At 38.1% G+C, this 26,141-nt stretch overlaps 3 protein-coding genes across 5 annotated transcripts; 2 read left to right on the top strand and 1 right to left on the bottom strand.

Annotated features, from left to right (window-relative positions):
- The first annotated feature begins 2,791 nt into the window (after nucleotides 1-2,791).
- Nucleotides 2,792-8,438, top strand: si:zfos-1056e6.1 (uncharacterized protein LOC107988029 homolog). Its single transcript, XM_065952387.1, has 9 exons — nucleotides 2,792-2,917; nucleotides 3,704-3,771; nucleotides 3,940-3,987; nucleotides 4,121-4,185; nucleotides 4,298-4,335; nucleotides 5,792-5,871; nucleotides 6,951-7,013; nucleotides 7,444-7,494; nucleotides 8,097-8,438. The coding sequence occupies exons 1-9, from the start codon at nucleotides 2,842-2,844 to the stop codon at nucleotides 8,148-8,150; spliced, it is 543 nt and encodes a 180-aa protein (XP_065808459.1). The 5' UTR covers nucleotides 2,792-2,841; the 3' UTR covers nucleotides 8,151-8,438.
- A 1,124-nt stretch (nucleotides 8,439-9,562) lies between these two features.
- Nucleotides 9,563-21,106, top strand: zgc:123258 (uncharacterized protein LOC641502 homolog). 3 transcript variants are annotated; one of them, XM_020633227.3, is made up of 17 exons: nucleotides 9,563-9,772; nucleotides 11,030-11,140; nucleotides 11,621-11,803; nucleotides 12,145-12,234; nucleotides 12,347-12,480; nucleotides 12,643-12,800; nucleotides 12,896-12,992; nucleotides 13,307-13,408; nucleotides 14,024-14,105; nucleotides 14,317-14,391; nucleotides 14,741-14,797; nucleotides 15,275-15,328; nucleotides 16,908-17,007; nucleotides 17,319-17,399; nucleotides 17,683-17,843; nucleotides 19,454-19,487; nucleotides 20,606-21,106. In XM_020633227.3, exons 1-17 carry the CDS (start codon nucleotides 9,719-9,721, stop codon nucleotides 20,644-20,646), a joined length of 1,614 nt encoding a protein of 537 aa, XP_020488883.1. In that variant the 5' UTR covers nucleotides 9,563-9,718; the 3' UTR covers nucleotides 20,647-21,106. The 3 variants fall into 3 exon arrangements, with proteins under 3 accessions (XP_020488883.1, XP_020489050.1, XP_020488968.1); XM_020633394.3 differs by lacking the exon at nucleotides 15,275-15,328; XM_020633312.3 differs by lacking the exon at nucleotides 19,454-19,487 and having other exon boundaries at nucleotides 9,564-9,772.
- A 1,390-nt stretch (nucleotides 21,107-22,496) lies between these two features.
- On the bottom strand, nucleotides 22,497-25,222 carry LOC110003154 (bone morphogenetic protein 6). Its single transcript, XM_020658846.3, has 5 exons — nucleotides 24,990-25,222; nucleotides 24,540-24,697; nucleotides 24,341-24,439; nucleotides 24,072-24,202; nucleotides 22,497-23,135 (listed from the first exon to the last, which is right to left on the bottom strand). Exons 1-5 carry the CDS (start codon nucleotides 25,100-25,102, stop codon nucleotides 22,986-22,988), a joined length of 651 nt encoding a protein of 216 aa, XP_020514502.2. The 5' UTR covers nucleotides 25,103-25,222; the 3' UTR covers nucleotides 22,497-22,985.
- Nucleotides 25,223-26,141: the final 919 nt, after the last annotated feature.

Below are 26,141 nucleotides of genomic sequence, written 5' to 3'. Positions count from 1 at the left end.
GCCTTTAAATTTGAGACAATTTGTTAAAGATTATTTTTGTTGTTTGTTGACTTTTTTGGTGCAGGGGGTCATTTTGTTGTTAGTTCATTCATCTTTGTGCGCTTCAAGTTTCTTATAAGTTGCTTTAAGGTCAGATAGGAGATCAGCATGTCACAGCTGGTTGTCTTTAGGACTGAATTTTGCTATTTAGCCTACTCCTCCTGTATAGTTGATCTCGTTAGTATCATTAGTATCATTAAGTAATTACTTGGGCAAACAGGGGACAGTGAATTGGGTTTTCATCAATGTTGCAAGAATTAAATTTTTATCGAGTGTAGACCTTCAAAAGTAACTATTTTTAGATGCTCTGAAGCTGCAGAGGCAAACTGCATAAATTAAGCAGGACCACATGGCTCCCACAGACTTTAGCTGGATGTGTGTGGTGCGTGCGTGTGTGTGTGTGTGTGTGTGTGTGTGTGTGTGTGTGTGTGTGTGTGTGTGTGTGTGTGTACCATCTATATGGTACTTGTTCTGAAAGTGAGAGCTGTCTTTTGGTAAAATTGTCCTCAGTTTTGCATACAAATAGTGAACATTACATACACTCCAGATTTACATTTGTTGTTTCTTCAGTTGATTCCAGCTAAACATCTCTGCAAACCTCAATAGAAATTATGACTGAAATATAGTGTAACATGAATGACAATCACCATGACAGTTATTATCTAAAGTAGATGTGAGGTTGTCGTGTTCAAAGTGGAAACCAGTACTCGTGTGAGGGGGGAGGCAGCTGCTGTGTTTATCTGAACTTTTAGTGCTGTGGAGCTTCAGGCATGAGCCATCACCATATGGTTAGTCATAGCATCTCTGCCTTTTTCTGGCATGCAGTGACGGCTATGAGCACACGAGGCAATACAGACAAGGTATTACTTATTATTCCATTTACAGTAAGTAAGGCAATTGTAAAAGACAACAAATCTTCATGTGAAAGAGAACATTTTAATGCTTGCAGATTAATGTAGAAAATCATCATTCAATAAGTGCTTTGTGCTATCAAAACAGTCTTGTTGGCATGGTTACTGAGATAACATGATAATGATCTCCTACTGCATTTAAAAAAACTTGAATAGCCTTTATTTCAAAAACAATGACAACTTGCATGTAAAAGGCAATGTAATGTAAAACTAATGAACATGTTTGACAGGCCTCTGATTACATCTTTGACGAATGAGCTGACTTGCTATTAGATAACTGGCTCAGAGGAGTGTGCCAAATAAAGGTAGCCTAAATACATGACCACAGCTTCACCCTTGGTCACCACATTGAAGGCAAGGCAAGTTCAGAGCAAGAATATAAAACAAGAGATATTACACTGAGCAAAAAAATACATGAAAATGTTAAATATATTAAAATACAAGTTAAGAAATAAAGAAAATGGTATTAAGCTAAAATAAGAATTTAAATACAGAATATATTCAATAATCCTCCCATGTGGTATCTGCTCCGTGTGCCTAACAGTGAAATAGTGCTCTAAAGTCACTGACTACAAAGTCTTACCTTTCCGATGGACAGATTCACTTACTGGCCTTGCCTAATCAATATGAATTCTGTAGCCTATAACAATCCACCACAGGAGTTCCTCTCGAGGATTTAAGCTCTAGTATTTGAACTGATCTGGTGATCCATATGAGTCACACATATATAAAGATACTACAACATACCGCACAGTAATATCGACACAAAGTGCAATATAACAAAACAAACATAGAAAAACAGCAAGACCAGTTCCTCTAACAGAATTGAAGCTAATACAGAAGAGAAAAAAAACAGACATTCATTTCACAGACATTCTGTAAAAGAACAAAAAATGGTCCTCCCAAGTCTTAAAAATTCACGTCAGACTTGATTTACCTTTATACATACATATAATATAATAAAGAGATTTGCCGATATTCATTCATTTTGTTAAACATAAATCATTGCCAATTCATCAAAACATGAAAACTACTGTGCAGCTTTAAACTTACACTGAGTCAAAACATGATTAAATGTAAGCTTTACTTTATCATGAATTGTCTGATAGATCCAACATTTAGATAATAAAAGTATGAGTCAACTAAAGGGATGATAGAAAAGACTATGGAAGTTTACTCATAATTCAACCTTCATTGCACCATTGACAGGTTTAAAGAAAAACTTCAAAAAACTCTTTCTGAGGCATATTAACAAAACATCATCTGCTCCACTCAGTTTAATGAACAAATATGCATCATAGGCTATACGTATATGTTGATCCATGTAAAAAGACAGCACATTAGTATAGACTACCTCCAACTTATTGTCGATCTGCTCTGATTTTTTAACAGATTATCTGATTTATTTTCAATCAAAAATAATCAGTTCATGACTGTTTTTTATCAGACTTTCTTAGAATTGTTTATGTCTCTCTAAATATTTTTTTACAATTATCAATTTAATCGATTTGATCATTTTTCATGTTTTAAATTGATGATGTCTTACGAGCAGCCTTGGGTTAAGTGATATATGAAAAAAAGGCCTAAGAGTAGTAAGACTACATCTAAATGTCATAGTGTTTTTTTATGTTTCCACTCTGATTAGTTTTTTGGTGTAAAATAATGAATTGGCACTGAATAGAAATAATCCAGTACCATACATTCAAAGCACATTCAAGAGGCTAACATTACATGGGCAAACTTAAAACGTTTACTTTGATTTTTCTCTTTGACGCATTATGTTGTTCACATAGACTGTAAGGTTGTTCACTTAAATGCCCCCCTTATTTTGGAAGTCCCTGACCGGATGCTGCAAATCCTCTGGTGCCTGTGTGCCGCGTAGACAATTAAAATGTCTAACTTCAGTTTTGAAAACAACCCTCGCATAACAAAGGTGTGGATGGTACTAAGACGCTTCGACCAAAACGGTTCGTTTGTTTCTGATACTTTCGTCGACTTTAACATGAGTGAGAATTATTATTCTGCGACTGATGTAGGCCTACGCAGGCTGTGCGTCTGTATCCATGGTAACAAGCCTCATTAACTCTATTAACTATAGCAGCCTAAATTGAGTTTATACGGTCTTTTTCTTCCTCAAACCGTAGCTTATGCCAATTGAAACCTTTCAATAAAAAGATGAGGCTTTCGTCCGTAAAAGGTCAAAGAGGAGAGCAGCAGCTGTGTCTGACTGTTGAGTAGCCTATTAGCGACACGCATCTCGTATTTAGTAAAGGGGAGAGTGGGAAAGGAAATCCTGTAAAACCCCGTGGTTGTTGTATTCCTCTTGTGCGTCGTAGCTTGTTATTGTTAATAAATTAGTTCATTCAGGGGATTTGATCTGCAGACTTTAAAATGCCATATCACATCTCCGAGTGTATTTTGCTTACTTAACAATTAGTTTCCAGCATTTCTATGTCAGAAAACCCTGCTTTCACCGAGGCTACTTGTCAAATAAGAAGCTTTCACCTTTCTGCAGATTGATGCCACGTACATCATTACAATAGGCCTAAAGCTCAAATAGTCTCAATATCTAAAATGAAGACACATTTTGGAGCGCCTCTTAAATGAATGAAGCACCTTCCCTTGAAAATTGTTCTTTGTGATGCCGAGCCTTATAATAAATCTATAAAGACCTAGAAAACAACTTAACAATCATGTCATAGCTAGATAAAGTCTTATTAGCACACAACCCTCTTATGTTGCATCTGTGGCAGATGACAGAGTGGTTGCTCTTCGAGAAGTGTCCATTCCTCCAGCAGCTGAGGCCTCCGAGATCATAAAGGTGTGCATGTCCATCCACTCACCCACTCACTCTATCTCTCTATCTGCCTGTCTGTCTGTCTGTCTGTCTGTCTGTCGATCTATCTATCTATCTATCCATCTAGGAACAATAATAAACTGTATGGCATTATTGTGTTTGGCATATTTAGACATTGTTATTTCTTTCCAGATTATCATCACTACTTTTGGGCTCAACTGTTCTGATGTCATATTGAAGGTACAACAACTAATTTCCTCTCTCATTTAAGATGCTTTTTTTGGGGCGGGGGGCACTGAAACTAAATCAATATGGAGTTACAGCTGTTTTAAAAAAAGTCAATTAGTTAATCGATGTGATGATCTGTTTGTAGATTAGGAACCACCGGAGCTGTTTGATCCCTCTGAACAACTTGATCCCTGCCAACAGCAAGCACATGTAAGATGGCTGGTAGTCACTGAGCTACACTGACTGAGTTGATGCTCCATTTTCATTATGACTTCATTATCATTTCATTATGTCAACTGGTCAATTGTTTTTCTCCTCACAGGCCTTATGTACTTGAGGTAGCCAAGATATTTCAGCACGGTAAGAGCAGATTCATCTTTTGATATATTTGCCAGTGAGTTCATTAGTTGTGGGTAAGGACAGGGGCCTGTCAATTAATCACTAGTGTGTTTAAGAATACCATTTATTTGCTTTTTTTTGGACAAAAAAGTTTCAAGTGAAGCTTGATACAAATACTTTACAGCCAGTAGATGGTTTACTTATTTTAGGATTAGGAATGTAAAAAGAGGAACAAGTATTGCTGGACTCTTTGTAGGAAACAAAATCTTCCAACCAGAGGTTCTGAAGCTTTCTATACTATTCCTGTTTCTTACAGTAAAACTTCAAATACAAGCCCATCACAGTATAAGGCTAGGTCCCTTTTACTAGTCTGGCAATGTCATTTTTTTTCCAATTAAAGGCATTTCTTAATTAGAGACCCCTATTATGCATCTTTATTATTATCCCTATGATTATGGGTCCTTTTATAGACTAAAGTAAATACAACATTTTTATAGACGTTTTACATTAAAGGTGCACTATGTAGATGTTGGTAGTGGAATTTGAAAGTTGAAGAAGTGAAACAATTCTATGTTATATTTTCTGAACTGAATACACAAACTTTATTCAAAGGAAACAATGGTTCCCTGGAACACTGTTTTGGAGCTAAAAGGCTACCAGGAGAGTTACAGTTTCACTGTTGGAAAAAACCCCACCATAACTTCTCACGTAGCATTTTATCTTCAAACAGTGTTCCAGTGACCAAATATTCCTCTGAGGACAGTTTATGTTAAAAGTTATGAACAAATACCAACGAATACTTCTCCAACTTTCGCATTTCTCTTCCAAAACTCCAAAGTGCACCTTTAATTATTTGTCATGTTCTGAATTTTGTTACAAGCATGACCAAAGAAATTGTCACTAAGGAACTAAAAAACATGAACTAGTTAAAAGAGCAGGTAAAAAGACCTTACTCATTGTTATGTTACAAAAAGCATGTAAAAGACCTTACTTATTGCTATGTTACAAAGATCCGGCCTGTCCATCATGAGCACTTTAGCAAAGCAGCAAAAGTTACAGTGGTAAGAAAAAACTGCCCCTGGCTCATGACGAAACAGCCTTCACAGGCCTAGACTGCGCCGGGCTTGGAAAGGGATAGGGGGAGAGATGGGATAAGATGCAGGAAGAGGGATAGGGAGCAAAGGGGTGGGGGGAGGCAAACCGTCCATCAACAATCCGGTGGGGAGGGGGGGTTGTTCTGGCAGGCACGTATGCTCTAAATGTTGTTTGATTTGTTTGTAATGTATTTATTCTTAAATACGTTCAAAATAAATGAAATGAATGAATGAACAAGGAAGAAAGTATGCCAAATCCAACATTTTAACAAACACTGTATTTACAAAGTCTAAAGCAGAAACATACCTCTTACACATTACGTGAAGTAAAAGTGAGTTTTCAATGTCTGTAGTTTGGTTTTGATCGTTGATTCTGTTCACAGTTCGCCCCAAGCCCAGAACCATTCCTACGACTGTGCTCAACAGGACCATGAGGACCAGGCCTCAGACTATTGACCGGAGGGTAAGACACTGTTCAGCAATGGATTTACAATGTGTGATGGGGAAAAGTTCAGTTCTAAAGTTCTCTATTAAAACAGGGGCCAGCATGTGTCATCTGAATGGCAGTATGTTTAGACATTTAAATAAGGATTTAATCTTAAAGAGGACATATTATCCCCCTTTTCCACCTTTTAAAACAGTCTCCCTGTGGTCTAAATGAAACATCTGTGCTGTGCTTTGGTCAGAATATAACATGAATCAAGCACCAGAGGAGGTTTGTGACCCTGTATAACCCAGCTCTCTCAGAACGCTCCGTTTTGGTGTCTGTGTCTCTTTAAATGCAATGACCTCCCCCCCCCCGAGTTTTCCTGTTAGACATCACTCCTCTGTAGCTAGACTAAAAATGGCAGACTGCGCAAAAGTTTAGTTCTAGGCTGGGGATGGAGTCAATGGGTGGAGATATCAGGGGAGGGGAGGGGATTTTATTTTATCATAATCCAGCTTGTGATGTCACAAACTGAGATAATTTGAAACTGAGCACTTTTCTCTGTGTTGTAAGACTAACAAACAAAGGACTGGATGGATTTATTTTATATTTTGTGGGTCAGTAGACACTCAGGTTACCCAAATATATGTTCAAAAACACTGTTAAAGTGGATTTTTTACAACATGTCCCCTTTAAAGAATAAAAAAAAGCATTTGGGATGATGTAAAACACTCATTTTGGGGGAGAGGCTGAAGTTCAAACTTTATTTATTTTAAGTGGTAGCAAAAAATGAAAGGTACTATGTCAATCAAATTGGGGTATGAGTTAAAGTTTAGAACACTGAACATACAAATGTACCTTTATCCATTATATCAAGAGTACATTTGCAGTTTAATAAAGATCAATTGCATTTAAACATAAAGCACAATTTATGTTGGAAGTTTAAACTTCTGATTCATCAAAGATCATTTGTGCAAGAATATTGTGTCCAGCTCAGTAAATGATTTACTGTTGTTTTTTTCACTTCTTTTGAAATAACATGCTCTGAATGGTTTGCATATTAAATGTTGTTGTTGCCTACCTAAACATGATTTTAAATCCTGTGTTTGTTACAGATTGAGAGACTGGAGGAGCTTTTGCCTCAGATCAAACTCAGGCACCATGAAAAACTAACTATGGTATTTCAACCTCCTTCCTGGCCTTCTACCACAGTGCATAATGTTATCCATGTACTGTTAAGCCTTTTCATTCTGGAAAACACTGCTATTCTTTAAGAATCCGTTTGAAATCAAATTAGTGTTATGATTAAGCTTGTAAAATAATATTTTCATCTCTACATCCACGGCAGCTGTGGCTCAGTGGTAGAGTTAGTCCACATGTGGAAGTGTCCTTGGGCAAGACACTGAATGCACATGAGCGAATGTGAAGGGAGTAGTACTGTTGGGCATATGGGCTTTTGCGTAGCAGCCTCTGCCATCAGTATGTGGATGTGGTGTGAATGGGTGAATGCCACATGTAGTGTAAAACAACTTGAGTGGTCAGAAAACTAGAAAAGCAAAGCACAAGTCCAAGACCATTCACTTTACCATGGCCTCTGTCTTATCTCAGGAGATTGAATGTCTCAGCCAGAAGTTGAGGTTTCTTCATAAGAGAATGCAGGTGAGTGATTCTGATCAAACGCAAGAAACATCCAACTACTGCTCACATGACTTTAAATTCAAACCTTTATTTATTCTTGAAAAGACATCAAGGTTTCCCTCATGTCCAGTGCAATTTAGATTATAAGCATATTAAAACAAGCAAAAACAACAACTTATCATGAATTACAATAAACCCTGAGATCAATAAAAACACTTTCAAAATTGATACAGACAATGTATTAGTGACAAGAAAAAGAAAGCTGAATCCCAAATAGCAGGGTTGAGTTTCTTCATACTCATTTAAATGTGTATTTAACAACAATATCATAATTACTTTAGTTCTTTCAAGGTTTTTGATTTTCCTCTCTGCTATGATAGAATGGTTCATTATATTTGATTGTGTGTTTGACTGTAACAGACATAGCTGTCTACCAAACTGCCACACCTTCTTTAAGAGTTGACTTACAAAGCATTAGTTTTCTAATAGCACATTTCCTTTTTAATCCAGTTTCAAATATTACACATGAGCAGTTTTCAGTTATTTTGATTGGAAATTTTTCTGCAACAGTCCAAGAAACACTTTCAATGAATGTTTTTTCACACTGTCCTGGTTTATTGCAGGTGGTGGATTCTCACAGCTGGAAGGGGGGGCTGACCAGAGCCCCGCTTTGGTGAACCAACACTTACAAACCACCTTTGGGACTGTGGTCACTCTCAGTCACTGCAGATTAATCATGGCACTGTGTGAGGAGGCATTAGACTTGTTGGTACAGCTATAGATATACTGTTTATTTGATCAGCACCATGATGTTCATTAGACATTCTTTCTACAAATCATTTCAGCAGATTAACTTCCATTTTTGATTTGTAAAATAGAACTATTTGGTTTTTCCTGGCATTGTAAGAAGTTTGTCTGTAGTTTTACTTGAGGATGATTCAAGATTAAATGACCATACCCTCTGATATACATTGATGTTGTTTATACTTTATTATGAAATCAGTGACATAAGGTGTTTTATACTTTTAATAACAGAATTAATTCACTCAGCCTAAAATACAATTTATTCTAATATAAAGTCTTTACTCCATTAGTTGTACCTTTATTGTTTTTGATGACCTGTCGATCACAAAACTAAATTTCACCCATGTTTGGGTGATGCTTTGCTCTAATTTTTATTGATCAGATGTGAGAGAGGAGGCCTGCTGTAACAAAATGGTTTACATTTACCAATAGCTATAAAAGAAAAGGCAGAAGTGCTGAATACTAAGGTAGATCAAATAAAGGATGTTAGATAGCCTGGACACTTCCCCCAGGGTGTGATTATATCATAGACTGTATAAATATAAATATTATCTACAGTCTAGGGATTATACTAATCAGTATGATACGTCTTAAACACACACACACACACACACACACACACACACACACACACACACACACACTTGGTGGATGAGTAATAGACTTGATGTCAGCATACTTGTCTCTTTAGGCTATCAGCCCTCTCCTATGCAAAAGATGCAAAGTTAAAAAGTTCAAACATCTTAACAAGCTGTTCTTTGAACCTTTGAGATGTCCATTTATATCCTCAGATTAATTTATGCCCTTATTACCAGGTCTTTTGGTCTTTGGTTTTCTCTGTAAGGCATTGGTCTGCTATATCCAGATTTTAAATTTGCTCTTTGACTTGAATTGTTCTTATAAAATGAGATTAGACCAGTTATGAATAAACTATCATAACTGCAGAGAGAACACAGAACTAATCAGTTTACTAATTGGTAAGGTTTGAACAATAGGTAGGCCTATACCAACATATGTATATGTATATACAACATATTACCATATTTATAATTCCTTGTAGAATCAATACAATATATTTGGATTGTATCAGATTCAACTACAGCCGGTATATTTACCTCTATTGATTGTTGCTTACATTTACTTTTGTTGTTCTAGTTTTACATTTTACAGTATAATAAGACAACCTCTACATTTTGGTATGTCTACTTTGACTTGTGATAAAAGGTGAAACCCAGGCTGCGTGTTGTTGAGACGCTTTGAGGTGAAACAGAAAGCAGTGGGTCAGCGTGTCATGTGTCACGACGAGTCAATACGGGAAGTACCGGGAAGCTAATGACGACCTGCTAAACAACACCGATGAAGAGACGAGCAACCTAGTGCCACAAAGAAGTCAATTAATGTTGGTGCCCGCAGACTCTTTACAAAAGCGGATGTTACCACAATGGAAGGAGCTCTCAGAATCGTCGTGTTTTCGGTCATTTTCTTGTCTTCGCAGGTAAGTTTAGTGGTCTTTAAAAACAGAAACTAGACTGAGAATGGCGAACATTAGCAAGTGACCCCGGCCTAAATATACCGTGTCAAAACATCTGCTGTTAACTATCTGTGTTTAGATTATAGTCAACACACTGTGGTCGTCATTGTTTCAGAAATGTGGTGTATTACATGACAACATTAATGCTGCGATAACAAAGTAATGTAGGTTAGCTCGGTTAGCATGAGCTAACGTCAGTGTGGATGAAGCACAAACACTGACACAAGCAGGAAGTAAGAAAGTGTGTAGATACTCATGTTTAAACAACTTAAATTAAATTACACAAACCTTGTTTACCTAACCTCTAATCAGCAGTGTTTGTCCCTGTTTAAGTTGACAGTGTTTGGTTAGGAGTTACCACTTGAAATGTGAAATGTTTGCTGAAATCTTCAAGATGGCTTCAAAACTGAGAAATGATGACAGCGTTCAGTGTAACACAGGTCCTATTAATAGCCTTGACATTTCTGTAGAAACTCTGAACAGATTAAATGTTTCCAGATTTAAAGGTCGGCTTGAACACTCAATGTGTAATAGAAGTGTCTTCACATGCGGTGTTATTTCAATGGTTGTGTTTTTTAGAGCAAACATGCAGACAGAAGGAGTACATGTCTAGTGATGCAGTCATTAAAATATAATATAATTACTTTATTGATCCCAAACTGGGAAATTGTGGCGTTACAGCAGCAGGTTGTCCAATACACATTGAGTAAAAAACACAATGTTAGCAAATCTTAACATAATATGATATTAAGTACTAAGTAAATAAGTACTAAAAATATCAAAACTAAGAATGTGAATATATACAACCAGGATTTAACTTAGCATTACTAGTCTAAAATATGAAAGATTAAATGTACATGTGTGAAAACAGAGTTGTAAAATGGACAGTTTTGACATAGGGAGGTGTGCAATCAGAGATACTAGAAGTTAAAGTGCAGGGGTGTTGACATGTTATCAGCAGAGACTATTCAATATAACGGCGAGTAGACAGACAAATGAAGTGAACTTGAGTGCAGGGATAATTTGTAAATTTAAACATGTGCAGAACAGATTACAGTAAGGAAGCTGTACAATATGTCAGGCCAGCTGCCTTCAGTTTGCTTTTTAAGTCAGAGTAGGATTTCATTTGGATTCATTAGTTTTAAATCACAATGCTTGGATAGGGTTTATGTGTTTTAACGCTGTTAAGTTTGTGGAATATATATATTTTTCAACCAACAGGTAAACTGCCAAGAGGCAATCTTGCACATCTCCAATCTAAATACAGAGAGGGAGTACTGCCTGGTGCACAATCACTCCTGGACCCCCCTGTCACAAACCCTTGATGCTGCAGTAAGTTGTTCATTTTAAAAAAGTATTCTGTTTTTACTTTTTAGTATCAGGCCATACAAGATCATTTTAACTTTATTGCATCCTTAAAGAGTTTTTGTAAAGTGTCTCGAGATAACGCTTGTTATGAGTTGACGCTATACAAATATAAATTGATTGATTGATTGATTGATTGATCTTAAAGACATTTTCTAATCAATCTGTGTGTATGAAATATTTGTACTTCCTATCACGAGAACTGAATTGGGTGATAGTGGAGTAGTTTGACTTGAAACAAAGCAACATAATTGTTAAAATGTCACTCAAGTCCAATTTACAGCCTGTATTTATAATCTTTCAATCTGCCAACCTGGTGGCACTGCACTTCCCTGACTAACGGGATAATGACAAGTAGTTACAGTTGTGGAATATGGAAAGGGATATTATAGGAAAATGTTCTTCCATCTATAAACATTTAAACACTTACCCCCTTCCCATTTCCAGGAACAGTATGCGCTGGTGAATCTGACCTACACTGTGCTGTGTAATGCTTCAGGGGTCAGTCCTAATGTGGTCAAGGACAAGGCCGTGGTGGTGATGAGGGGGGACTGTGATTTCAGCCAAAAAGCTCTGATTGCACAGTCCCTTGGAGCAAAAGCTTTACTGATTGCCAGCAACGTATCATTGGTAGGATATGGACATCAATCTGTATTTTCTTCATTTTTATATTTCCTTAATATTTTAACTCTTTTACTCCGAAGGAGGACTCGTGTTCTTTTCCTTATTGTCTGTTAGTCACCACCATAAAACTTGTGTCAGCAAATCAGTTGCAGAAGTGATTAAACAATAAGGAAGTGACATACCAGTGGTGTGGATGTGGAGATTTCCATATAAAGATACATATACTTTGTCTTCCTTTTACATACTTACTTGACAATATACAATCAATAATTAGACTAGATAAAGAAACTTAACTGATTCCATTTAACCTCGTTCATGAAACTCTTTGTTGTACTACTGTTCTTCAGATCACTCCATCAGCCAATGACTCTGAGTATGCAAAAGTCCACATTCCTTTGGCTCTCATGCGGTACAGGGACTTCCTGGAAGCCCAGAAGGTCAGACAGTCTTTTCTTTATCTTCTTATCTTCTACATGTGAATTTTATGAAGAAGGTCACACAACATGCAGGGCTCCTCAGTAAATATAGCATCTTTCTGCTTGTACTCAGGTGTTCAATGAAGACATGCAGGTGAAGCTGTATGCTCCACCATTCTCAAAGATTGATGCAAGCATAGCAGTCATGTTACTGATTTCCATCGTCACGATCGCCTTGGGTGGTTACTGGAGCGGGGCATGTGAGAGGTGAGTTATTGTTGCTGAGAGCTTTGTCTGTCATTATTTGTATTAATCAATATATTTCCCACGTCTGTCAGTGACGCGGATGCCAATACAATGAAAACCACCAGTTAAAACATTTTCTTAAAATACAAAAAAACAAAGTCAAATGTTTTGTGTTTGTGGCAGTGAGCGGTTGAACAGTCGTTTTGCTGGGGGAGGAGGAGGAGGGGACAACAAACCAGACAGTGGAGAGCTTTTCCTGTACTCTCCTCTCAAAGTGGTTTTCTTCGTGGCCCTGATGTGTGGGATGCTGGTCCTCATGTACTTCTTCTACAGCGTCCTTGGTGAGTGTGGCAGCAACAGCTCTTGTGTGTTTTGAAAAGAATAATACTACTATCGTTTTTCCTGATACAAATTTTTGTTATCATTTTCCCCCCAGTTTACATCATTATCGCTATATTCTGCCTTGCGTCTGCCTCTGCACTGTACAGCTGTCTGGATGCAGTCATGGACCTAATTGGCTGTGGAACAGTGAGGTACAAGCTTCACTCTGTCAAAAGAGAACTATTTACAGACAATTAAACACACGCACACATTTACAGACATATTACCCCTGTTTTTGAAAGCTATAGAGTAAGATACGTGAGATGTAAATCCAGTAGAATGTTTTTCCACTTTACAAAAGTTCACATGTTTTATTATTCCCTGATGAACAGCTCTCTCTGACTACAGTAACTTTTTTCTTATCTAAACTAATGTGAAACACTGCTATGTGTGTCTGTCTCTGAGTTCCACCCTCCCAGACAGCTACAAGCCTTTCATTTCTTTGACTGTCTGGGTCTTTTTCTAGTTTCTCTGTCCGGAACTATACCTTCTCAGTGAGGTCTATCATACTTGCTGCTGTGTGCATCAGCATTGCTGTGGTCTGGGGAGTCTACAGGAATGAAGACAGGTACTGTACTGCTACTCACACTCCACAGAGAACCATTCTGATGTGACATAGGAAGGGCTTATTGATTAATTCACTTGTGAAACCACATCATTTCCAACCAGAGTCAATGTTGACAAGTATTTTATGTGTGTAAAAAGCAATTTGAGAGTATAGTTTATTCCTCTCAACATGCACCAGGTATGAAGGACTTATTAAAATAAAGTAAGGATGGAGGAGCATGTTGCTTTGTGAATTGAAAGAACTAGTATAACCCGGGTATCGCCTGTCAGTTTCAAACTGAACTTCCACCAGATACATGTGCATTGCATGTCCGCTTCGCTCCGTTAGGGCTCCGTGCAACCGTGTCCATCAACACCCACAGGCTGCGTTTTCAGTGTGCAGCACGGAGGAAGTGCCGAGACAAAGGAAACTGTATAAAAACCCTTATAAACACATCAAAAAACACACATAGCACCATCGTTCTGAACTGTCAAAAGGGCATGTTTTACTCTGAAAATAAACTGGATTTTTAAATTTTGTTTTGGTGTGTGACTTGCTAACCCGCTCGATCTGGTGTGCTCTCATTAAAGATAAAAACATTGGTTCACATACAAAGATCTTTTTTTGCCCTTGTAGATGGATCTGGATCTTGCAGGATCTACTTGGCATTGCTTTCTGCCTCAACTTCATGAAGACCATTTCACTGTCCAACTTCAAGGTATCTCCAATAGAACCCTCCACCTCAAAGAAACACAGTCCCTTCTGTAGTTCTTCTATTTATGCTAAATTAATTTATTTTTTATTTTTTGTGATGCTAGGCATGATGACGACTTGATCTGTTCTACATATATTTTGACGTCTGCGCTCAGTATTAGTTTTACCAGTACTGGAATGAATCTGTGTTTTTTTTTTCTTCCACTTCTACTTAGATCTGTGTCATCCTCCTGAGCCTCCTGCTTGTGTATGACGTTTTCTTCGTCTTCATCACTCCTTTCTTCACCAAGGTATTAACATGTTTTTGTTTGTTTCATTTGTTTCTCCTCAGGGACAGAGCAGTAGGGCTTTCACATAAGTAACTGCTGCTTTTTATCCATTCTTCTGAATTGATATTTTACTTTCAGTCTTTGTTGCTTCAAGGTGTTTAGTGCTTTGGCATCCAGTTGATGTATTGCACTGATGCATTCAAGTATAATTTCTTACTGAATAGGTAATGATGGTAAAGGGAACTACACCCACAACTATATACAGATTTCATTGTATAGGAGATGAAGATTTGGCGTTTCAGTGTGACGCAATGTGTTTTACAGTAAATAAAAAACATGACATGAATGCTTAATCTCTCTCTCTCTCTAGAATGGAGTCAGCATTATGGTCCAGGTCGCCTTGGGCCCAGATGCATCTGCAGAGAAGGTAAATCCCCTGACGTTGATTGTCATTCTGAAAGGGGAACTCCACCAAATAGTCTCTAAGGCATTTAAAAAAAATATTCACAATTATCAAATTCTGCATGTAATGGACAGCCTCTTTAATGTGTTCCTTTAATTTCTAGGACAGAAAGAAAACATGTTGCTTTAGTTTAAAAACGTTTTCTCTACACAGAACACTATAATAAATCCTGAAAATAAATGATCATCATAATAATAATGATAATACATTTGTTGAGTATCTTGTACTTCATTCAAGAGAAACCGTTTGCAGGGTTTCTCTGTGCAGATGGTCTATCAACCTGAACAACAATCAACAGCTAGGCTTGGTGGATTTCCCCGTCTCATTTGTACTGGCTTTATTAACATCCTGGCTGTTCTGCTTTGCTTGTTGTTGTTGCCCTGCGGGGAATATAAGACTGATTGACTAACTGTGAGCTGGGTTGGGTGGGCTCTGTCGTAGACGCAAGGTAACATGGTGGAGGTCCCTGCTGAACCCCAGACACCCTCTGAGAAAGTAAGGCTTCACTTGTTACCCTTTTTACTCCTTTGTCCCCATGCTGCATCCAGAGATGCACAAGAAGAGATTGGAGTTGTAGATGTTCAGTCTCAGACTGTTATTGAGAGAGAAAAAAAAAACATCTTCCAGTTCTGTCAGATAAATAGAGTAAACATGTAATCATTCTGTTTTTATGTTCTATGCTATACATATATGCATTCATACCACTCAGATACATTGAAACTACTTCCCAGAGCAAAGTAACTCTGAATAAGAATAAGAAAGATCCAAACATTGAGACAAGAAATAAAAAAAAAAATGCATGATTGTGACTTCAAATGAATTTAAACAAGTGAACATGAGTTCATGATCAATTTGTATGTACCAACTCATTCTCTTGTTGCCCATCCATGCGTATCTACAACCTGAATTCCAAAAAGTCTTTGACGTCAATAAGACAAGATGTGACCGAGGGTTGCTATTAACAGAAACGAGACATTAAATGTTCAGCTTGATAAACTCTCCTGCACATTTTCAGAAGTGTAAGCCATGTTTCCACCGAGCGGTCCGGTTTCGCTTGGTTCAGTTCGGTACGGTAAACCCTGATCTTGCTTGCGTTTCCACAGCCAGCTGTACCCTTATTTGGTAAGCGGAGTGTTAGCTAGATGGAGATCGCTGCGTTAGCTACGAAATAGTGTGACATCATGGCAGCCCAACACAATGTAGCCCTCTATCAAATAAGTTCAACGAGGAAGAAGAAGAGGACCCAGTAAAAAGAAAGGGACCCTTTAGGTTCGGATCGGTACTCTTGGCACCCCAACAGACGGGTACCAAAAAAGTAGGACTGCACAGATCCCTTGTTTTGGTACCATTCCCAACTTTTGGAAGGTGGAAACGCCAATAAATGTGCACTGTACCGAACCAAACTGCTTGGTGAAAATGGGGCTATACACTGTTCAAGTACCTCCCGCAAGTTATTATGGAACAGTTTTCATTGACTGTTTGAAGTCAGCATGTATTTGAAACTTTAACACAGTTTAAGCTGGGTAATATTTTGCAGTATGTTATTGTATTATTCCATGTGCTGAATGAAAGGAAAGCTAAGCGTCTCATGTAAAGTTCTATTTAAAAACATCTGCAAGGAAAAAAGCCCCTATGCACCTTCAGACTTAACATCCCAAATAAGTGTAATCACTGCTAACTCACACTTCAGCAGCAAAATCAAACAAAAAGAGGAAAACGTGACGTGCTGAGAGTTGTCCCTCTTGTGTGAATTCTTTCCTCTCCAGTGGCTTAAAGCTTCACCGACCGCCTCCTTTCTGTCCACACAGACAATAAAGATACAAGTTCTCATTGGGAAAGCTGATGTAGGATGTCAGTCAAATGGGAATACAAATATATTAGAAAACAGGATTATTAAGCAGTTAACAAAAACACGTCTGCTGGTGCATTGACACATGAAAATGATGTCAAGAAACATGTTGAGTCAATGTGACACAATGGATAGGTCTCTATTCTAAACTGCACACAACACAAACACTCTGCTATCAGACTTTTTTTGTGGGAATAAACTCGTAAATGTTTTACTTCCTCTCAGCTGCCAGTGGTGATGCGTGTCCCACGGTTCTCAGCTTGGGCTCAGAACCTGTGTGGGATGCAGTTCTCCATTCTTGGATACGGAGATATCATCGTTCCAGGTGAGGTTTCAATTTCCCCATCAGTGTTAAACTGTCCCTGGTTAATATTTGAAATACAGACAAAGTTGCTTCTGGTTGCAATTAAACCACAGTGTATCGAAACCTGAAGAAAACAATAACACCTGATGTCAGAGTTCAATGCTCATCTGTTAAAATATTATACTCAGATTTTTGATTTATTTTTATTTAACTAGCTATCTTCAAACTGTACTGTAAACTGTGTGTTTGTTTCTCTCCCAAGAAAAAAAAACAAACAGGCAAATACATGTAGTGTGATGTCACTCATCCTTTGCACCCTCATTGGTTCGCAGGTCTCCTGGTGGCCTACTGCAGCAGGTTTGATGTTTGGATCAACAGCAGGAGAAAGGTCTACTTCTTAAGCTGCTGCGCAGGTACCTCAGCTCTACGCTTGTTTTCTGTATGTTAAACTTTGCTGAAGAACATCTTCACAGGAAATCTTTTTGAGACATATTTAACTTTCATCATAAAACTTTGCAATTTGTCATTGGACCTTTGTATCAGAAGAGTCTGTTCAGTGATTCTACTTAGTGAAATGTGGTTGTCGATTGTGAAACCAGTGATTAGCTCAGATCTCGTCTTTCTCATAGATGAATCAGTTTGCTAACAGTCTCTCTGGTTGTGTCTGTATTTCTCCCTCTCTTTTATTTTCTCTAGCCTACCTGCTTGGAATGATAGTGACGTTTGCTGTGATGCTTTTGTCGGGCATGGGTCAGCCTGCACTACTTTACCTGGTGCCCTTTACACTGATAACCTCCGCTGTGTTGGCTGGGTGTCGGGGAGAGATGAGGCAGTTTTGGACAGGAACTTCTTATGAGGTAAGAGGACGAGAAGAGAGTTCAAGGTGTCTCATTATACGCTCCTTAGCCTAAAATGTGCTGTGATATTGTGTGTGTGAGAAACTCCTATTATTCTTATTTTTTTAGATATGACACCTGCAGTAAGCTAAGTACATGTTGAGAAATGTAAGATGTGCCGATGTTAGTCTTTCAATATGTCTGTTTGTATGAGGATATATGTGACTGTTAATAAAGGGCAGTGTGAAGAGAAGTTATCAGTACCTCAAAACAGTGATCCAGAAATGCCAAGCAGTAGTATCTGCAATAAAATGATTAGCCAATACAGATAGTCATTGGATATGCTAATATCGGCTGATATTATCGGCTAGCCGATAAATCGGTCGGGCTCTGGTTGGAAATTTGGTTACTTTCAATATATGCCTGTGTCTTAAGGCTCAAAAGAAATCTTTTAAAGCCATGATTTCAAGTAAATAAAATGGGTCAACCTGATTAGTATTGATAATGCTAATACCTGCTTTCATATTAAGAGATAGTTGGAACAGAGGAGTATCAGCTCGCACCATCAATACTCCTGTCCATTTATTTGAGCAGAAACGTGACCACATAAACATGAACCCAGTGTGTTAAAAACCGACAGTTACACTTCATTTGTTAAATTGTAAAAAAATACATCGCTAACCTTTCCTGTCTTGAAAACCCTTTCTGGGGTTTTGAGATTGCTTTCATATCCCCGGCAAGTTATTGGTTACTCTGATATCTTCTTCTGTGTGAAATGAAGCTTGCTTGGACTTGAGATTTTGCTGACACTTTTTATCCATCACAATGAGCTTGTGTAAGGCATATAATGCATGCATGTGCTGCTGAACACCCTAAGCTAGAAGCCAGTGGTTTATCACAGTTGAGTTTCAAATGGCAAGAACTCAAATGTATATACTATAACATTTCCCTCCTCTCTGTGTTATGTTTGGAAAATGGCCTCCATGAATTTTACACAGTTTGTAGTTAATATGCTCCAATAATTGTCCAAAAATACCAATTTGTTCCATTTCTCACCTCAAGCTTCTCGGCTAACTGCAGGTTACATGGATGTCTAAGGAAGTGTGTTTATAATTGACATTAAAGAGCAGCATGTATTTTTATTTTGTTTTGTTTTTAAAGAGTAGAGACAGTGATGACATCCCAGAGTACATTGTCAATGAAAGGTTTTTGGTTCCTTGGAATCTGCATTTCAGAGAACTTATCATCATCAGCATCTCACTTCTCCAACATGGTTAAGATGACTTAATAACTGCTGTGGTTTAAGGAAATGAAACAAGGTTAGAAAAAATACATGTACTGTAGCAAGTTCTTGGTTCCTGTTGCAAATGACTTAAACTGCCCAGAGCATCATTGGTACTCATGTACCAAGCATCAGATAGATCTATATCAACCATCATACATTAATGTCACATGCTCTAGACCAGACCATCAGCATGTTTTTTCCTGGGCTTCGATACATCCTCTAAGCTCCTACCTGAGATAATAGCTTGTTTTGTTTGATTTGTTGTTGGTAGACAGAAATGACAGTCTGCAGATGAATAAATAACTAAACCTTTAAAAAAAATCTGACCTGGCTTCATCTTCACCAGGTTTTGGACTCATCCAGGAAACCTTTGCTGCCAGGTGTGCTTCCCTAAAACGTAGACCTCTACCTGCACCTCTACTGTCATATTACAGTTGCTTACTGGAGTGACTTTTGTTTTCTTGCCAACTTCATTTTGTCCCCTTTTCTTTTCTTTTCTTTTGATATTTTCACTTTTCCAGGGTCAATGTGATATTAAAAGTCATACAATTTAAGATACATATAACTCTGAGGACCATAGTTTGGATTGTTCAATGTTTTGCATAAACTGACCAGGGAGTGTCTAACTATACCTTCTTAGCGCGCGGTCACACTGGCCATCCGTACCGTGCCCAAGCATGCTTCAACCCTAAAGTCCAGTTCTTTGTTCAGTGTGACCGCTCTGTGCCGTGCTCTGGCTCGGTACACTTCCTTGGCTTTGGCACACTTCGGAGAGGTGTGCTTCGGCATGGTGCACTTCATGCACGCGGGTACACAACGCTGACAGCCTTCATTATGGAGAAATCCAGAGTTTCATGGCTGTATCTGACTAAAATGCCACAAAGTAGCTGTCACGTTCTCTGTGTTGTTCTCCGATGTGCGGCCGCGGACCCAGCCATGTGTTGTATTACGAAGTTATGTACAAGAGGTAATCGTGCTTAGACACGGTCAGTCCTGGCCAGCGTGGGAATGGCACAGGGTGGGGCAATCATGTTTGAGTACGGCACGGTACGGATGTCCAGTGTGACCGCGCCCTTATTCATCTGGAGAGCTTCATAGCTGCTCTCCAGAGTTGACTTGTGTTAAAGCCATGGCCCTGGAATACCATTGACTTTATTTTTTCCTTTCTGCAGTGTTTTTTTTTAATGCACAATTTGCTCGATCAATCTCTTTTAAACTCATCTATCCTTTGCAACTAAAGAGACTTCATGCTCATGTCATGTCTTCAAGCAGCTATCAACACGGCCTTGTTGCCTTCTGCATGTTTTTGCTTGCAGTTAACCCTGGAGAGTTGTGGCATGTTTAATGTTTTGTTTTTTTCTCCTATGGTCTGGTGTTGTTTAGGCAGTGCATATTGGAAATTTGTCCCATCTAAATCTCTGCCTTTCTTTGCATATCATATTTGTCAAACCAAAACATTCATATCAAGACTTAGAATTCTCTTTTCCTTCCTCTGCAGAAAGAAGAACTGACTCCTCCGTAGAGGGAGATACATGCTGACCAGTTATACGAATGAACCCAACAACTGGATGCTTTCTTTTTACATTTTATATTACATTTGCAGAGCAAGGGAACGTGTTATTAATCAACAGATTCTTGAAAAAACAGATTGGGTTCATTTCATGGCTGTGAAAGATTAGGATGCAAATATACATTGTGTAGGTGAAACATATGTTTTAAGTGGTTGAAAGGCTTTCTTAGTGCCTGAAAGGTCTGTTAAGTTCACGTTTAAAGATGTAATGACTTTGCCTTGGTGATGATTGCAAAGAGCAAAATGAGAACGCACTTTATAATATTCAGCTTGACAGTTGTTATATAAGGGGCGGGGTGGGGGGGGGATGGGGTTTTAATCACTTGTAGCCACAATATGAAGTTTTGATAACTGTTTTGGGGTTTCTGTGTAACCTGTTTGTATCAAGTGATTTCTTTAAATGCCTTATATTAAAATGTTCAACTTCTATTTGATGTTCTTGTAATGCTCTGAATGGACAGAAACATACGAACATGTGAACTTAAAGGGAAAATACGTTTCTAAGGACTTATGGTGGATTAGCCCCCCCCCACACACACACACACACACACACACTCACTCAAAATAACTTGACATTCTGTCCAGAATCAGTACAGGTTCAAACTGCTATCAATCTTCAAGTATCAGCCCATGTCACCCTATCCTTTTGTAAAGCTGTTCTTTTATTGTAGTCCAGGATCAATATCTCGCTTGCACAACTTAAAAGTTGAGATTCCAAAGCACTGAAGAAACTGTGAAAATGCATGAACAGCAACTGAAAATATTGAAGGCTTTTTAGAAGTTTGCAACATGTTGCTCTCCTGTACCTACCCCATTAAAAAATGGTCAAAGGTACAACTGATATTAAAGGTCAGTACACTTAACCATGTACTCACCGCCTGTCTACAAACCCCCCAATTATGAGAAAAGTCCATCCTCCGTCTTTAGCCTGCTCCACTTTTCAGAAAATGTGTGCTCAAACAGGCCGTTAAGAGATTAACCCTTTTGTGATGTCACAAAGGGATGTAACCCCTCCCCCAGGTGGGTGACACCGCCACAGCTAGGTGTTTATTCTGCCCTCTGAGTCTGCCTTCTCACCGTAAACAACGGGGCATGGTGTGAGAAAGCCTGATCCACATCACCTTCCAGAGAGGGGCGTGGTCAAACAGAGCTTATTTATTTAAAATAGGTGGAAACAACGATAATATGTGACCCTAAAACGGTATTCAAACAAAACACAATGTTTTGGATTCATACACAACTTGACATAAAATCTGAAACACTATTTTATTTGGATTACATTATGTCTGCAAAGCTTTCGTCTTTCTAAGTAGATGTGTGATTACAAAAACATTCTACCAACCAAAGTTACAAATCACAGTTAAGCACTGAAATGTTCAATACCAATATGAGCTAAGACGAATGAATATGATTTTTATTGATTTATATACTGAACTTACTTATCACATATGTTACATTTTTGTTTGTATTGCAAATACTTTCCCCTCGTATATCAAACAACAGTTAAATTGTCTGCTATCAAAATTTCATTTTTGGGGTTAAAGTTTAAAGGTCAGCATTCTCCCCTTTGTCTTCTTGCCTGTTAAAATATGAAGATGGAGCATGGCCAGTTTTTGTGTGTGTTTTTGAAGCAGTCAGATGTTCATACTCAGGAGAATATGAAGTTTTACGGGCAGAGAGTTTTTTCTGGTATAAAACGCTTCTATTATTTTGCCTGTTAAAAGTTTAACCACATTATAATGATTTAGCAGAATTTTTAAATCATGTCTTTTATTTGACCCTAGTTTGCCTTCAGTTATATAAAGGAGTTTTAAGGATTTGACTCTTGTCTCGCATCTTTGAATTGAACACTCAGTATCGGTTTGTATCTCTGAATAGTCATCGGTTTATTTAAAGATTAACTCGCAGTATTTCTCACACTCGTTCCAGCTTCACTTCACATCCAGCTCTTGACACAGAAGAAAGACTTTAAATTATTGACAGAAATATAACAAAAAATGGAGACTTTATTTTTGGCAATTGTTGATCAAATAAAACAGCACTTGAAGGCAGATTATAGCTGGAATTGTGTCCAAAGTGGTAACACTCAAACATTACTGATCACTTTTGTGATGCTGCCATTGATGGCACATCATTCTTTCTGGCTTTAACACAGGGACAGGAATGATTCACTACGTCCTCAGAGCAGTTTTGCTTTGGTTTCCACAGCCGATGTTTAATACACAATAAGGATATAGGATTAAGTATCCTGTAAATACATTTTATTGTGTGTCCTAGGTGACATAACCACAGGACTATGAATCAAAGTTTACTCTTCGCTTGGTTGCTGGAGGTCGCTATGTCCACATCCACAGCTGCTGTTTAGCTCCATGGACGAAAGGACCACAGTGCCGGATTCATCCAGGTACATGACATGCACCCTTTCCTGAGAGGTGAGCTGACAACATGGTAACGGGACCTGAAGAAGAATAAAGAGAGGAATCAGGAATAGTGACACAGTTTATTCATACTGTGAGAGACAACAAAAAAATATTTTTAAAAAAGGGCTTTATTTATGTTTTTATGTTTTATGGTCCCTAAAAAGTAATATTTGATTTAAAATCAGTTACATGTTTGAAAAGACTATACTGCCAAAATGGATATTTAAACTGACAGAAAAGAAAGCTCGACATTACACTTTAAAAAGGAGAAAGATAAGAGCAAAAGTTATGAAATGTCATAACTTGGAAATGATTTGCACCATTTAGCAGAAGCACTGTAAATTTAACTTATATTTACTTTTATTTTTAGAATAATTTAAATCAAATTTTCATTTTATAAAGTTGTTGTGATTTTACTTGAACTATAATTGCCATAGTTAAAAAACAGTAATAGTATTTCATTTTATTTATAAAGTGCTTTTCAAGCACTCAAAGACAGTACAATATAGTTAAAAATATAAAGATCAAAACAACTTAGGAGGAAAAAACAAAGCAACATTACACACAGGTCGTATTGGCGACATGAACCACATTTAAGAAAGAACACAGCACAATCCCATGTTAAGTACTTGCTTACAAATGTCAGTCTGGCGCAATCTATGGTCTCGGGCAATGATTTGAATATGCTTGGTTGAGTAAGAAGAGATCTGGACATATTGAAGTTTCTTGAGGACTTAAGATAATATTCTTTTTTTTTTAGAAAAATATGAATAAGATACATTATTCTAATTAAAAAAGCACACATCCAATGCACACCAATGCTCATACAACCAATGACACAAGTGATAACATTTACGCACACACATACACAAAGAGTAGCTATCTGTATGCTTGTTAGGATGAATAGATAGGTTTTGAGTTTAGCTTTATAGGTTGAGACAGTAGCTGAATATAAGGGAACTGTGTTTTTCTACCTGTGAGTCTGCATCCTGCACATAGGACTGGGATGATGGGCATTGCACGATGTTCCCTTCGGGGCTGCAGAGTGCACACTGAACGATGGTTACACTGACAGGGAGGATCATCCAGCTGTCCCATCCTAGATCTGGAAAACATAAGACATCCAAGACAACAATTCAAGATGTATTTCTGTCTACATTCTTTACTTTATGTTTCTTCACTTTGAGTGTATGTCCATTGGCACTTAAAGTTTACCCACAGACACACAGACACTGTGGCATACCTTTCATGGAGATCTCAGAGGCCACGGTACAGCATTTCATACTCGTATTGTTTCCATCAACACTTGAAACAGGGTTGCCAGAGATGGATGGAAGGGGGTCTTTAAAAAGACACAGAGAGAGTAGAGGGAGTTAGACTTTTAGCTGACTTGACCAGGCCACTGTTACGTTCACAATTGAAAAGTTTGGGAATCCACCTACCTGCAGCATCTCTGGCTCTGTGTTCAATATTCCTGAATGTTCTCCTCCATTGCTCTGTGACTCTGTCCAATCCAGCAACTGGCAGCCGAGGCTCAATCTGCAGGTTAAGAGCCGTGAGGAGACCTTTCTTGATGGACTGCAATGACTCACCCTGACACCTGAATATGAAATTATTAATGTTTATTTAAGTATCATGCAAAATTGAAACTGACACATGAAATGAGTAAACAACAAAAACAACATGCCCTTACAATGATCTGTGGAGCCACATTCCAGACATTTGGTTTGCTTAAGTGCTGAAGCCTAACAGACAATCTCTCTGTGCAATAATCCGTAAAATGAAAAAGTCAAAGGGACCCTGAACGATTATTTCCTTTAACCTCTGCACCATAAACATAAAACCTTCACATTATGCACAAACATTGTTGGACAATACAGTCTGATACTGACCTGTGATTGGAGTTTGCAGAGGCTGCAAGTTTTTCCCTGGATGGCTGCAAGACAAATGCCATCACCATTGAAGAGCCAAGAAACATCATCATTACAATGAACACACAGGTCATGGTGCATGCGAGGGGATGGTCAATCTAAAGATCAACAGCGTTGGACTCAGACTCGCGGCAGACGAAGGCTGATGTTTGTTCTGTGCCTCTGGTTGGAGGAGGAGATACAAGTTACCAGTCAGCGATGCTGCACTAACTGTTTGTCAGGGCTTGGGAATCGAGGTTTTTATCTTTCTGTAGGACAAGCTTGGCCTTGAGATACTCAACATTGTTGTCTTTTCCGCTGGTGTGTGAGAAAGAATAAGGGAGGATGATCAGGTGGAGAAAGAAAGAGAGCCTTATGGATTACAGATAAACAGACATGAATGAAAGTGGGAGGAAGACTAAATGAAAAAGGTATCTAGGTAGACCAGTCATGCTATGATGTATATGGTCAGTTTTAAGTTTGATAATATATGACATATGGAGGGGGGAAAGAGCCACTGACATTTTGGAAAATGTTAGCCTCTGTTGTGTGTGAGCCCCCTATTATTAAATGTATGGTTGGCTACCAGACTTCATACTGTACATTTAATTTGATGTCTTTAGTGTAGTTAATGTAAATGAAGCCTTACAGTTAAAGGTGTAACTATTTTTGTCCTCTATATTTATATATATGATGGCAATGCAACACCACCACTAACTACAACCTCATAGCAAATTCTAATCAGATAACATTGTTTACACAAACCAGAGGGGAAGAATATAAAAAGTTCCTGTCATGCACTACAGCACAGGACAACAACATGTAACACCCTAATGGATAAACATGAAGAGGAACTGAACATTTTGACAATAACTACACAAAATGAAAAATTGCAAGCCATATCAAGTAGAGATTGGGGCTATGTTGTTGTTTTTGGATCTAAGGACACCTTAAGGTTCAGGATGAAAGTTTTTATTAAGTCTTTTTTAAACATCTTTTTAACGTCCAAGAAAGATGTCACAAACATGTTCAAGCCGAACCATATAAGGCAGTCCTGTAGACGTCCATACTGAATGTTAAAGAGACGTGGTTTTTATCGTCTTTTAAACGTTTACTATCGACGTCCAACTGACA

Source organism: Labrus bergylta, chromosome 3, assembly GCF_963930695.1.
Source record: "Labrus bergylta chromosome 3, fLabBer1.1, whole genome shotgun sequence".
NCBI lineage: Eukaryota > Metazoa > Chordata > Actinopteri > Labriformes > Labridae > Labrus > Labrus bergylta.
This window is presented reverse-complemented; position numbering and strand designations above follow the sequence as displayed.

Coding starts and splice junctions, on each gene's coding strand:
- LOC110003154 (XM_020658846.3), bottom strand. CDS start 25,102: ATGACCTGTGTGTTCATTGTAATGATGATGTTTCTTGGCTCTTCAATG. Junction 24,698..24,989: donor TCTGCAAACTCCAATCACAG/GTCAGTATCAGA, acceptor TTTCATATTCAG/GTGTCAGGGTGAGTCATTGC. Junction 23,136..24,071: donor TGCAGGATGCAGACTCACAG/GTAGAAAAACAC, acceptor ATTCTTCTTCAG/GTCCCGTTACCATGTTGTCA.
- si:zfos-1056e6.1 (XM_065952387.1), top strand. CDS start 2,842: ATGTCTAACTTCAGTTTTGAAAACAACCCTCGCATAACAAAGGTGTGG. Junction 3,772..3,939: donor AGGCCTCCGAGATCATAAAG/GTGTGCATGTCC, acceptor ATTTCTTTCCAG/ATTATCATCACTACTTTTGG. Junction 4,186..4,297: donor CCTGCCAACAGCAAGCACAT/GTAAGATGGCTG, acceptor TTCTCCTCACAG/GCCTTATGTACTTGAGGTAG.
- zgc:123258 (XM_020633227.3), top strand. CDS start 9,719: ATGGAAGGAGCTCTCAGAATCGTCGTGTTTTCGGTCATTTTCTTGTCT. Junction 11,804..12,144: donor TTGCCAGCAACGTATCATTG/GTAGGATATGGA, acceptor ACTGTTCTTCAG/ATCACTCCATCAGCCAATGA. Junction 12,801..12,895: donor CTTCTTCTACAGCGTCCTTG/GTGAGTGTGGCA, acceptor TTTTCCCCCCAG/TTTACATCATTATCGCTATA.